At 37.1% G+C, this 13,573-nt stretch overlaps 1 protein-coding gene, 1 long non-coding RNA gene and 1 pseudogene across 4 annotated transcripts in view; 2 read left to right on the forward strand and 1 right to left on the reverse strand.

Annotated features, from left to right (window-relative positions):
* LOC143678263 (uncharacterized) overlaps positions 1-13,573 on the reverse strand; it is a 338,248-nt gene that overhangs the window by 215,266 nt on the left and 109,409 nt on the right. The gene's annotated exons all lie outside the window — the stretch shown is intronic.
* Positions 1-13,573, forward strand: part of LOC143678259 (UDP-glucuronosyltransferase 1A3-like) — a 40,686-nt gene that overhangs the window by 3,090 nt on the left and 24,023 nt on the right. Inside the window, exon 1 of one of the 2 annotated variants that reach the window (XM_077155485.1) lies at positions 10,231-10,455. The exons of the other annotated variant lie outside the window; for it this stretch is intronic. Coding sequence (XP_077011600.1) covers positions 10,315-10,455 — 141 coding nt within the window. The 5' untranslated portion in view covers positions 10,231-10,314. Of the gene's footprint in view, positions 1-10,230; positions 10,456-13,573 lie in introns of those variants that run through there. 2 annotated transcript variants of the gene reach the window in all.
* Positions 994-7,797, forward strand: LOC143678262 (UDP-glucuronosyltransferase 1A3 pseudogene; annotated as a pseudogene).

Consider the following 13,573-nt stretch of genomic DNA (forward strand, 5'->3'; position numbering starts at 1 on the left):
TTCCTTCTGCATTTTTAAATTCTATTTTGCATATTTCAGCTTATTTTTAAAATTAATTATCTGATCCTTGCATTGAAGCATCACATTGTTGAAGGCTATTTCTGCAACTTTTTCCATTGGTTAGAGTTTGGTATACATTTCCCTCACTTTCATTGTTCTTGAGAGAATTTTAATTTCAGTTTTCAATTTTATTTCATGGTTATTTAGGAGGTGCTTTTAAATTTATGTATAGCTGAGACTTTTGAACTTTCCCTTTTTTCCCTAATTATTTTGGATTAGAATTAGAGAACTTTTTCATAAAGTCACTGCTTTTGATAGTTTCTGAAGAAGTTTTCTGTGCGGTCTAGTACAGAATTATCCATGGAAATATAATGGAAGCCACATGTATAATTAAAAATTTTCTAATAGGGATGCTTTTAAAAAAGTAAAAATAAACATATGATATCAATATAAATAACACATTTTATTTATCCAAATATAGAAAGTATTATCCTTTTAGCATGTATTCAGTATAAAATTATTAGAGATATTTTGCATTCTCTTTTTTTTCTTACTAAGTCTTCAAAACCTTGTATATATTTTACACTTATAGCATATCTCATGTGGGCTAAACACAGCTCAAATGCTCAGTAATCATATTTAGTTAGTGGCTAGTATATTGTACACCATATGATCAATATTTGTGAATATCATGGATACATATAAAAATGTATATTTTCATAAGAGTCTAATATAGCTGTGATACAGACTTCATGATTACATAAATCAATTCTTCTATTTAAAAAATCTCCTGAATCTCTGCAGTTAAAATATCTTAAATATCTCTTTTTAGCTGAATTTTGGTCAGGTTCTGGAATTGTAAAAATTTTTGATGTATGAATCATATATATATATATATATATCAAATATGTTTGCTAGATTGTTTGTTGCACATAGGTTTATGATTCTTGTATTTTCTCCACAAAATTTACTTTTGTCATTAAATAAATATCCATTACCATCTACCTTATTTGATATCATTATTGGTATACTTGTTACTTTTGTATTCCTTGTCCCTTTACCTTAAAAAGAAACCCATATTTTCACATGTTTACTTGTAAAGAGCACATTTTTAAATAAACTCCAATCTGACTGTCTCTTTTAGCATAAGACTTTAATCTCTTCACACAAAGTGCATGACTGATTTTATTCTTTCAATTTAGTGTAAGCTCATTCTCTTTATTGCTTTATTTTTCCTTGTTAATTTTGGAATTCCATGTTTCTGGAAATAGAAAGGTGTCATATCTTTCCTGTTGCTTCTTTCCCGGGGCTTTCAGTCAAGCACACATTTCTCTACTCTGGTATGAAAACAAAATGCTAAGCATTTCTTCCACCAAGGTGCTTGGTTTGCTTTTTTATTTTATTATTATTTCATCTTGGTATCAGATTGATTATATCTTCAAGTATTTTTCCTGGAATACAATAAGTTGATAATTTAGGAAGTCATTATATACCTGAGAATATCTCTTATTCCACGCTGATTGCCAATTTGTTTGGGTACAGATTTATTTACTTGTTATCAGTTGGTATTTTCTAGTGTACAGGAGAAACCCAAAACTAGTCTCATTTTGGTTCCTTCAGAAGTAGCATACTTCCTGCTCCTTGTTTTATTCTTATATTCTAGCGATTGATGTTTTTGCGTAAAATTTGCCCCAATAAAGTGGATTAGTTTCCCAATGCTGCTGTAACATGACCACAAACTTAGTGGCTCAAAACAACCCAAACTTATTATCTTACACATTTATTGTCTAGAAGGCTGAGGTCTGTCTCACTGGAATAAAATCAAGGTGCAGGACCCTGTTTCTTCTGAAGGCCCTAGGGATAATACGTTTCAGTGCCCTCTCCACCTCCTAGAGGCTGCCCACCTTCCTTGACTCCTGGCCTCCTTCCTCCTTCTTCAAAGGCAGGAGTGCAGCCTCCTGAAATCTCTAACTCTTCTGCCTCCCTCTTTCATTTATAAGGACCCTTGTGATTACGTTGGTCCCACCCAGATAATCCAGGGTATTCTATTTCAAGACCCTTCATTTAAGCATTCCTGCAAAATCCCTTTTCTCATGTAAATAGCATATTCACAGGTTCTGAGGATTGAGACTTATCAAGTTATTATTCTGCCTACTGTTCACAGTAGGCCTAAAGTTAAACCCAGGTTTATTGAAAGGTTGAAGATTGTCCTCTGTTAAATCATTGAATTTTTTGCTCTGATTTATAACTTGGAAACACCTATCATCCACAGATTCCTATTCTCCAAGCTTCATCACTAACATCTTTCACCTCAGCTTTCTTATCTTCTCTATCCCAACCTTCCTTGCCTTCATTCTGGGAGAGCATATCTAAGTCATGATTGTATTTTATTTCTGGTTTTTTTTGGGGGGGGAAGAATGGGTAGGCTCCAGGAATCGAACCCAGGTCTCTAGCTTGGCAGGTGAGAATTCTTGCTGCTGAGCCATTGTTGTGTGGCTGTCTTTATTGCTTTTAATATACACTTTTTAAAAATTCATTTTTGGCCTGTTTCAGGTTAGTTACTTCCTTTGCCTCCCCCTAGATATGGCCACAATCAGTTTCAACAAATAATTTTGTTTTCAAAAATCCTCAAGGTAGAAAATTTCTCTGAATTTTATCAAATATTGATATCCCAAATAAGGACTCTCACTGGCTTTACATGATTTTTCTCATCCCCTGAGTGGAGAAAAACAAAACAAAACAAAACAAATAAGGAGCTTGTGAAGCTGGGTTTGTTTGGGTGTACTACCAGTTGCAGAGTAACAGGCAGAAATCATTTAGAAGATACTACAGAGCCCAAAATTCAACTGAATGGGATAAAAGTGGAGAAAAGGCTATTGTAGTCATTAATGAGGCCACCGACAACTTCTGAGATGGTAGTGTCACTAGACTAATTGTGAAGGAAGTTCTATTGAAACGATTCAGAAGAGAGTGGGAGGAGAGAAAATGAAATGAATGTGCATTTACTGAGAAAGTTGGATGAGAAAGTGGAATTAGTTCATAGAGAGTCAGATGAATGATTTCCCATAGTGGGGAAGGTCTCCCTATTTGATACAGAAGAGAAGGAACAGAGGTGGAAAAAGACTGATTTATCTTTTAATAGTTGTCTTCACTTGCCAGAGCTGCTGTGACAAATATTGCACAATAGGTTGGCTTAATCAACAAGCATTTGTCTCTAAGCTAGAAGTCCAAAATCAAGACATCAGCTAAGCAGGCTTCCTCCCGTGGTCAGCATGCACTGGTGATGGCAGTCTTCTGTCACGTGGTGGTCTCTCCTTCCTGGGCATACTGCTGCATGATGGCACCCCTCCTTCCCCTGTATAACGCATCCTCCCTTCCCCTCTAGTCATATGGTTCAAGACTCACCTGTTATCTGCAAAGGTCTTGTTTACAAATGTTTGGCTCCCTTGACTTACCAAGGTTTTTACATGTTGAAACCTTATGTGTTATTGGCAAATAGTGTTCAGTTCTCTGGATATACCACGTTTTATGAAACTACTCATTATCTGATGGGCATTTGGGATTTTCCTACTTTTGACTCTTATGCATCATGCTGCTATGAATATTAGCATAGAGATTTTGTGTGAACATATGTTTCCAATTCTCTTGGGCATATGTATAGGAATGTGTTTCAGTTTCCTAGGCTGCTCAAAGGAGTGCCATTAAATGGCTTTGGCTTAAATAATGGCAATTCATTTGCTTATTGTTAGAGCCTGAGAAATGGAAAAGATATTTTCTTCCTGAAGACCAGCTGCCATGATTCATGGCAAGGCATGTGAATGTATCTGCTGGTCTCTTCCTTCCTTCCAGCTTCTATGATTGCATCTTCTTTCTCCATTGCCTTTCTGTCTTTACCTGATTCATTCCATATATATATAAAGGACTCCAGGAATAAAATTAAGTTCCCATCCTGGCTCAAGTGGGTCACAACTTAAATGAAATAGTCCTATCAGAAGGTCCTACTTACAGTGGGTTCACATGCATTGGATTAGATTTAAAAACATGTTTTTCTGGGGTATATAAGCTTTGTACTGACAAAGCAAAATTGCTGAACTATAGAACTACATGTTTATTTTTTGAGCGACTTCTGGACTATTTTCCAAGAGGCTATACCATTTTATTTTATTGCTGTGAAATACATATAACATATAATTTACCATTTTAACCATTGTAAAGTGTGCAATTCTACGGCATCGAGTGGCTTTCACAATGTTGTGTGCCATCACCATGATCTGGTCCAAGATGTTTTTGTCACCCCAAAAGGGAACCCCCTACCCTTTAGGCAGCACTCCCCATTTTTCTCCCTCCACCCAGCCCATCGCAATGGTCAATCTCTTTCTCTTACTATGGGTTTGCCTATTCTGAATATTTTATGTAAATGGCATCATACAATATATGGTCTTTGCGTCTAGTTGCTTTCAGCATTATGTTTTCATGGTTCATCCATGTCATTGCCTCTATCAGACCTTCCTTTTTATGGCTGAAGAATATTCCATTGTATGAAGAGAGCACATATTGTTTTGCTTTCATCAGTGATTGGACATTTGGGCTGTTTCCACCTGTTAGCTCTTGTGAATATTTCTCAAATACTGCAATGGATTTTTTAAGAGGCAGGTAGGAAAGAGTTCAAGAGTGCTTAGATACTGGCATGGCCAGCAGAGAGTTTAAAATGGGGACAAGGCATCAATGACTTCCTCAGAATTCAGTTAGAACGTGAGACACAGCTGTTCACAAGGTGGTGGGGGGCGAGGAAATGAAAGCAGTGTCCCCACACCTGTTTGGGCAATTGGATGAAAGATAAGAGAGTGGACGAGGGCATGGCCCTGAGAAGGTTCAGGGACAGGGGAGTTTATTGGAGAGGTAACCTGGGTCTTGCCCTGTGTGCAGAGAGAAGGGCCTGTCAAGTGGGTAAAAGATTTATTCGGTAATGATTCACTTAAGGAGGGTCTGTGCCTTCCAATCACACTCTGTCTTGCTCAATGGCTCAGTGATAAGTGAGTGAGAAACTTCAGGTGGAGGCAGAGGCTTCTCTGGAGTCAGCCACCGTGGATTCCACTAGGATAGTGACTGGCCTCCAGCTTCCCCTGTGGCTGCTCATGGAGCCCCTGCTTTTCCTGGGCCTTGGGCCCTGGGCTGAGAGTGGGAGGGTGCTTGTGTTGCCCTTTGAAGGCAGCCATTCGCACAGCATGCAGAAGCTGGTGCAGGAGCTCAGCGTTAGAGGCCACCAGGCTGCTGTCTATCCTGCCAGAGGTGAACATGCACATCAAAGTAGCTGACTTTTTCACCCTGAAAACCTATGCCATTCCCTACACCCAGGAAGAATGTGACCATGTTTTGGCAGGCCAGAAGCAAATTATTTTTGAACAAATTCACTATCTGAAGATGTTTTTTAAAAGTCTAGAAATGTTGAAAAATGTATCTAGTCTCTATCATACATCTTGTACAGGGCTCCTGTGTGACAAGGAGCTTATCAGGTCCCTGAATGCCAGCTCATTTGATGGGGTTCTAACAGACCCCACTTATTCCTGTGGGTCCTTGCTGGCTGAGTACCTGTCTATTCCTGCTGTGTATTTTTTTGTGTTTCATTCCATGTGACTTAGCTCTTGAGGACACACAGTGCCCAAACCCTTCCTCATATATTCCTAGGTTATTAACGATGTATTCAGACCACATGACATTCCTGCAGCAGGTCAAGACCATGGTCTACTCTCTGATACTGAAATACATTTGCCATGTTTCATACTCCTTCTACTCAAGCCTTGCCTCTGAGCTCCTGCAGAGACAGATGTCCCTGTGGATATTTTCACATATGGATCTGTGTGGCTCTTCAGAGCAGACTGTGATGGACTATCCCAGGTCCATCATGCCCACGAGGCCTTCACTGGGGCATAAACTGTGCCCACAGAAAGCTACTGCCTTGGGTCTGTATGGGTGCCTTTACCCAATCAGTTTTTAACTTTGTTTCAAGTGCTTACTTGCCTACTAATCTCTCTGAAGATGTCTATGTCTCTCTCCTGGTTTAGCAGTGGAGATACATTGTTAAAGTGTCCACAGTTGTGTGGATAAGTTGGAACGGTCACTGAGAGGAAGGGAAAGGCAGGTGTGAGGCTCTATAATAGGACTGATAAGCCACGAGTGAGGCTCAAGCAAGAACATCCATTTGTTGAGGTGCTGTGTTCATAGTTGTTCAATGTTCTATTGCTAAGTAGGAGCAGAAAAGCTGATCCCACTGTGGAACTGACCCATGTGTGGATTTTTGATTACTGGTGTTCAGAATAATGTCAAAGTAACCAGCCAAATGCATTTGTTGAGAGGATAGGTCTTAGCGGTCTTGTCTTGGAAGAGATAGAGATGTGACTACAGGATCTAATCCCTCAATGAAGGCAGAAGTTTCAAAAACGTTCAATTACTTAAGTGAAAGTGAGACAGTGCCAGAGAGGAAAGAAAGGGGATTCCCATCAGAAATGTAAATAATGAATTCCAACATTTCTTAGCTTTTCTGACAGGATGGTTCCTGATTGTAGTTAGTTCTGGAGTAGAGTGTGTAGATATTCTAGATTTGGGAAGGCATTATGGAAATTGTATGTAAAATGGGTTTTCTACTACGGACACTGAAATCATGAAAGAATGGTAGTAGGGGTCATTGAGATCAAACCATGAGACTAAGAACCCAGTGAAGTTGGATCAGGGATGAAGAGATATGAGTGTAATTGGAAAAGGGTTTGTCAGGAATGTTCACAAATGGTTTCCATAGTGGACCATATTGCTTTACCTATAATTTCTGGGGAATTTTACATTAATCCTCAGTATTTGGATTTGTTGGCTTGAATTCTGGGGGCTAGATTTTGTTTCTTAATCCACTGAGCCAACTATCACTTTCATAGGGAAATCAGCCCATTTTATGTCCTGTGCACCTAATTTATATGACTCCCATGATGTTAAGTGTTTTATAGGTGTTGTGTTCTTACTCTGTACTTCATTTTATTAATGAATGTATTATTATAAATGGCTCTCATTTTCATCCTTCTTTCTGATCCAATCAGGAAGTATCCATTCTTACTTGATTTTCCCCCTTTTTTGTTGTGTTTTTTACATAATAAATATATATTCATCTACTATATTTTTAATATTGCTGAAAGGTAGGAAGACATTTTAAATGAATTGTAGCAATTTTCTCTTAGTTTGTAAATATGTTCTCTGGAGTTAACTGCATCTGTTCAAATCTTCAATGTTGTTTCTTAGCTGGATGAGCTTCATCATAATCAGTCCCCAATAATAAATCACCCAATAAATATTTCTATCACCATTATTACTACAATCTAAATATTGCCCAGGTGGACAAGGTGTGTCTTCTAGAGACTGGCTGTCAGCCTCACTTAATCTTAATGGTCCATGATCCTTGTGGTGCAGAATCTACCTTGACCCTTGGCAATCTCCACCACTCAACCCCAGCAGTTACTTTGTTGTTTATCTTGACATTTGTAGCTCTTGTAGACTTGCAATTTTTTGTGGGTTAAGCCCTTGAAATACTATGTATTTATGAGAATGTCTGCCTGTATTTCTGTTTTTCCTTTAGACATGTTGATGCCAATGTATTTGGGGCATAAAGACCAGTACTTGTGATTTTTGTCATGTATTATACAGGATAGGCTCAAATTTATGCTTTTTGTGTCTTTAGTTCTTTCTTTTGAATTTTGAGTTATTGTCACCTTTACTTATCTGGTTTATTTACCCTTAGACTTGACTCTTTTAATTAGCGTTTGCAATTCTTCTCTAAGATGAAAGATCAAAGTCTAAGTCTTTTATTTGTTTGCTCTCTATCTTTCTTTGTTAATCTAAAGAATTATGAGAGATTGAATTATTTTATTGGTCTTCTCAAAGAAACACCTTTTGACTTTGTTTATTCCTTCTGCTCTTTTAAATTTTATTTTGTTAACTGGAACTTATTCAAAAATTGACGATGTCATCCTTGTGTTGAAGCATTTTGGTGTTGACAGCTGTAAATAAAACATTTCCTATTGGTTGGGTTTTGGTATACATGTCTCTTCCTTTTGTTGTTCTTAAGAGAATTTTGATTTCAGCTTTTGATTTCCACTTTTATTTAATGACCACCTAGTAGGCTGTTTCTTAATTTATAATGTAATAATATAGTTAAGATTTTTAGCCTTCCCCTTACTTTTCACAAATTATTTTGTATTCAAATTAGAGGACTTTATTGCATGAAGTCACAGCTTTTGATTTCTCAATAAGTGTTCTTTGTCATCTAGTACAGAATTGTCTATGGAAGTACAATGCAACATAAATGTAGAATTATCTAGTAGGTACCTTTTAAATAAAGTAGAAAACATATAAAATTAATTGTAATAATATATTTCTAATATAAAAAATCCTTTCAGCATCTATTCAGTATGAAATTTTTAATGAGATGCACATTTTCAGTTTTCATACTGTCTTCAAAATCTTATACATTTCACACTTATCCCATTTCTCAATGTAAACTAAACGGAATTCATGTGCTCAGTAGTCATATGTCATTAGTGGCATGTATATTGGATACCATGTGATCAACATTTGTGAATATTCCATGGATACATCTAAGAAGGTATTTTTAAGGGCCTGTTTGCCACTGTAATATTGACTTTGTTGATTGTATAATTCAAGTTTTCTATTTTAAAGAGATTTTTAGTGAATCTGTCCAATTTTGACAAAGATATCTTAAAAGATCCCTTCTAACTGAATTTTGGTTGTTTTGGATTCCAATATTTTTGCTTTATATATATATATATATATACACACACACATATATATATATATATATATGTATATATATACATGCTAGGTTGCTTGGTACACAAAGGTTTATGATTCTTGTATTTTCTGCACAGAGTTTACTTTTATCATGAAATAAAATCCCTTAATATCCCCCTTATCTGATGTCAATATTCCTATGCTTGTTTTTTTGTATTCCTTGTCTCTTTACTTTAAAAACAAACTCATGCTTTTAAAGTTTACCAGTGAAGAGCATATTTGTAAAGACTCCATTCTGACAGTCTCCCTTTTGTGTGGTCTGATCAACTTTTAAGGTTAAGATTTTACTTGATTGGTTTTCTTAAATATTGCAACAGATTTTTAAGAGGTAGGGAAGAAAGACTTCAAGAGTGGTGAGATAGTGACATGGCCAGCAGAAAGATTTATGGTGGGGACAAGGCCTCAGTGACCCCCTCTGAGCTCAGTTAGAACCTCAGAGATGGCTGTTCAGGAGAAGGGGAGGCAAGGAAATGAAACCAGTGCCCCCATACCTTTTTGGCAATTAGATGAAAAAAAGTGGATGAGGACATGGCCCTGTGAATGTGGCAGGGTTAGAGGGTTATTGGAGAAGAAACATGGGCCATGCCCTGTGTGCGGACTGCTTCCAAGTGGGTGGGAGGTTTATTGTATAATCATTCACTTAAGGAATCTGCCTTCAAATCACACTCTGTCTTGCTCAATGGCTCGGTGATAGTGGGTGAGAAATGTCAGGTGGGGGCATAGGCTTGTGTGGAGTCAGTCACCGTGGATGCTGCTGAGATTGTTACCAGCCTCCAGTTTCCCCTGTGGTTGTTCCCAGGGCTGCTGCTTTTCCTGGACTCCGGGCCCTGGGCTGAGAGTGGAAAGGTGCTGGTGGTGCCCTTCGAAGGCAGCCACTGGCTCAACATGCGGAAGCTCGTACAGGTGCTCAGTGCCAGAGGACACCATGCCAGAGGTGAACATATACATCAAAGGAGCCAACTTTTTCACCCTGAAAACCTATGCCATTCCCTACACCCAGGAAGAATATGACAATGTCATGGCAGGCCAGATGTAAATTATTTTTGAACACACTCACTATCTGAAGATTTTTTTAAAAAGTATAGAATTGTTGAAAAATGTACCTAGTCTCTATCATACATCTTGTACAGGGTTCCTGCATGACAAGGAACTGATCAAGTCCCTGAATGCCAGCTCATTTGATGTGGTTCTAACTGACCCAGTTTACCCCGTGGGTCCTTGCTGACTGAGCACCTGTCTATTCCTGCTATGTATTTTTTGCATTTCCTTCCATGTGACTTGGATTTTGAGTGCACGCAGTGCCCAAACCCTTCTTCATATATTCCTAGGTTATTAACGGTGAATTTAGATCACATGATGTTCTTGCAGCAGGTCAAGAACATCCTCTACCCTCTGATCCTCAAATACATTTGCCATGTTTCTTACTCCTCCTACACAAGCCTTGCCTCTGAGCTCCTCTAGAGGCAGATGTCCCCAGTGGATACTTTCACATATGGATCTGTGTGGCTCTTCAGAGGAGACTTTGTGATGCACTATCCCAAACCCATCATGCCCAACATGATCTTCATTGGGGTCATAAACTGTGCCCACAGAAAGCCACTGCCTCAGGTCTGTATGGGTGCCTTTACCCGCTCAGGGTTCCCGGTGGATCACAGTTTTTAAAACTTTCTTTCAAGTGCTTTCGTATCTACCAGTCTTTCTAAACATGTCTACCTCTCATTCTCCCTTTAACAACCTTTGGGGAGATATATTGTTAAAGTGTCTCCAGTAGTGTGATTAAGTTGGCATGGTCACTGAGAGGAAGGAGAGGCAGGGGTGGGGGTCCATAATATGATGACAAGCCACCGCGTGTCTCAACAAAGACTGTCCATACATAGAGGTACCTTTTCGTGGTTGTAGAAATGGCTTCTGCTATGTAGAAGAAGAAAATCTGATCCAGCTGGGGAACTGACCTAAGTGTGTGTTTTAGGAACCAGCAAATTGCCCTTGTTGACAATATAGGCTTTCAAGGTCCTGTCTTGGAAGGGATGGAGATGTGATTAACATCTGGTTTGACCTAACTAGTCAAACCAGTTGAAGTTTCAAAGATGTTGAATAAGTTAAGTGGAACTGAGACAATGCCAGAGAGAGGGGACTAGGGCTTGTCATTAGAGTGAAAAATAATGAATTACAACTTTTCTGAGCTTTTCTGACAGTACGTCCCTGACCTGGAGTTTGTCCCTAGAGTAGACTAGGGGATGTTCCAGATTTGGGTAGGCATCATGACAATTGCATGTCAAATGGGTCTTCTACTTGGGAACCTGAAATCATGAAAGGATGGTAGTAAGGGTCATTGCGATCAATCCATGAGCCTAAGAACCCATGAAGGTGGGGTCAGGGATGAAGAGATGGGAGTGTAATAGGTGAAGGGTTTGTCTGGACATTGACTACACCACAAAATTGAAGCCACACCACCCCAAGTGTCCATGATAGTAACTGCTATTGTATCATTAATTTCAGAGGCATCTTGCATTAACCCTCTACAGTTGGATGCATTTGTTTGAATTTGGTGGTGGTGGGGGAGCTGGGTTTCATTTCTTAATCCAGTAAGTGAACTGTCACTTTTATAGGGAAATCAGCCTATTCATGTCCTATTAATCTAATTTATATAACTCCTATTATATTAGATCTTTTATACTTGTTTTCTTACTATGTATTTCTTTTTATTAATGAATGGTTTATTATAAAGGATTCTAATCTTCATTCTTCTTTTTTATGAAGTCAGAAGGCAACTATTCATACTTGATTCTTCCCCTTTGTTGTTATATTTTTTAAATTATCAATGTATATTCATCTAGTGGATCTGTGAAACTGCTGAAAAGTAAGAAAGTGTTTAAAATGATTTATTGCTAATTTAGTGTGTCTATATAAATATGTCCTCTGAAGTTAACTGCATCGGTTCAAACTTCAGTGCCCTTCTTCTAGCTGGGTGAGCATGATCATAATCAGTCCCAACAATAAATCACCCCATAAATGGTATCTATCATCATTATTATTGGTATAATCAAAATATTGCCCAAGTGGTCAAGATGTGTCATCTAGAGACTGGCTGTCTGCCACTTGACCTTCACAGTCCATGATCTTTGTGGTCTAGTATCTACCTTGACCCTTGGCAATCTCCACAACTCAATCTCAGCTGTTATTTCTTGTTTATTTTGACATTTATAGCTCTTGTAGACTTGCAGTTGTGGGTTAAGCCTTGGAAATACAAGTGTATTACGGAGAGTGTCTGCCAGCATTTCTGATTTTCCTTTAGACATATTGAAGCCTATTTATTTGGTGCATAAAAGATCATTTACTTATGATCTTCATCATGTATTATACATGATAGGCTCAATATTAAGATTTTTGTCACATTAATTCTTCTCTTTTTTAAATTTGAGTTACTGTCACCCTTACTTATTTGGTTTAGTTTACCCATCTGACTCCTTTAGTAGCTTTTGTTTTTTTTTCTCTAAGATGAAAGGTCAAAGTCCAAGTCTTCTATATGTTTGCTCTTTATCATTCTTCCAATTAAAAGACTTATGATAAATTATTTTATTGGTCTTCTCAAAGAAACAGCATTGTGTTTTGTTTACTCCCATTGCTCTTTTTAATTCTATTTTGCTAATTTCAGTTTATTTTTTAAATTATTTAATTGATCCTTGCATTGAAGCATTATATTGTTGAAGGCTGAAAATGCAACTTTTTCTGTTTGTTAGGTTTTGGTGTAATCTCTCTCCCTTTCATTGTTTTGGAGAATTTTAATTTCAATTTTTGATTTTCAATTTTATTTTATGGCTATATTGGTGCTGTCTTTTAATTTATGTATAGTTAAGACTTTTAACTTTCCTTTTTTTCTTAATCATTTTGGATTATAATTAGATAATTTTTTTTGTAAAGTCACTGCTTTTGATAATTTCTGAAGAGATCTTCTCTGTTGTCTAGTACAGTGTTGTCCACAGAAATAATGGAAGCCACATTTATAATTTAAAATTTCTATTAGGCATGTTTTTAAAAAAGTAGAAGTAAACATATAAAATCAATATTAATAATATGTTTTATTTATCCAAATATATAAAATATTATCCTTTCAGCATGTATTCAGTATAAAATTATTAATGAGATATTTTGCATTCTCTTTTTTTTCATATTAAGTCATCAAAATATTATACATATTTTACACTTATATCTTATGTGGACTAAGTACAACTCAAGTGCTCAATAGCCATACGTGATTAGTGACTAGTATATTGGACCCATATGATCATTATTTGTAAATATCATGGATATATCTAAAAATGTATATATTTTTGTAAGGGTCTATGTATAGCTGCAATACTGACTTCATTGACTGCATAAATCAATTTTTTATTTAAAAAATCTACTGAATCTTCCAAATTTTTAAAAAAGATATCTTAAAATATCCCCTTCTAAGGGTGTATGGGTGGTTCAGTAGTAGAATGCTCACCTTCCATGCAGGAGATCCAGGTTTGATTCCTGGACCATGCACCTAAGAAAAGAAAAAGTAAAAACAATATCCCCTGCTAACTGAATTTTGGTCATGTTTTGGAGTTTTAATAATTTTTGATATATATGCTAGATTGTTTGGTGCACATAGGTTTATAATTTTTGTATTTTCTCCATAAAATTTGCTTTTGTCATTAAATAATATTCCTTACCATCTACCTTATCTAATGTCAATATT

This window comes from Tamandua tetradactyla, chromosome 3 (genome assembly GCF_023851605.1).
Source record: "Tamandua tetradactyla isolate mTamTet1 chromosome 3, mTamTet1.pri, whole genome shotgun sequence".
In the NCBI taxonomy this organism is placed as follows: Eukaryota; Metazoa; Chordata; class Mammalia; order Pilosa; family Myrmecophagidae; genus Tamandua; species Tamandua tetradactyla.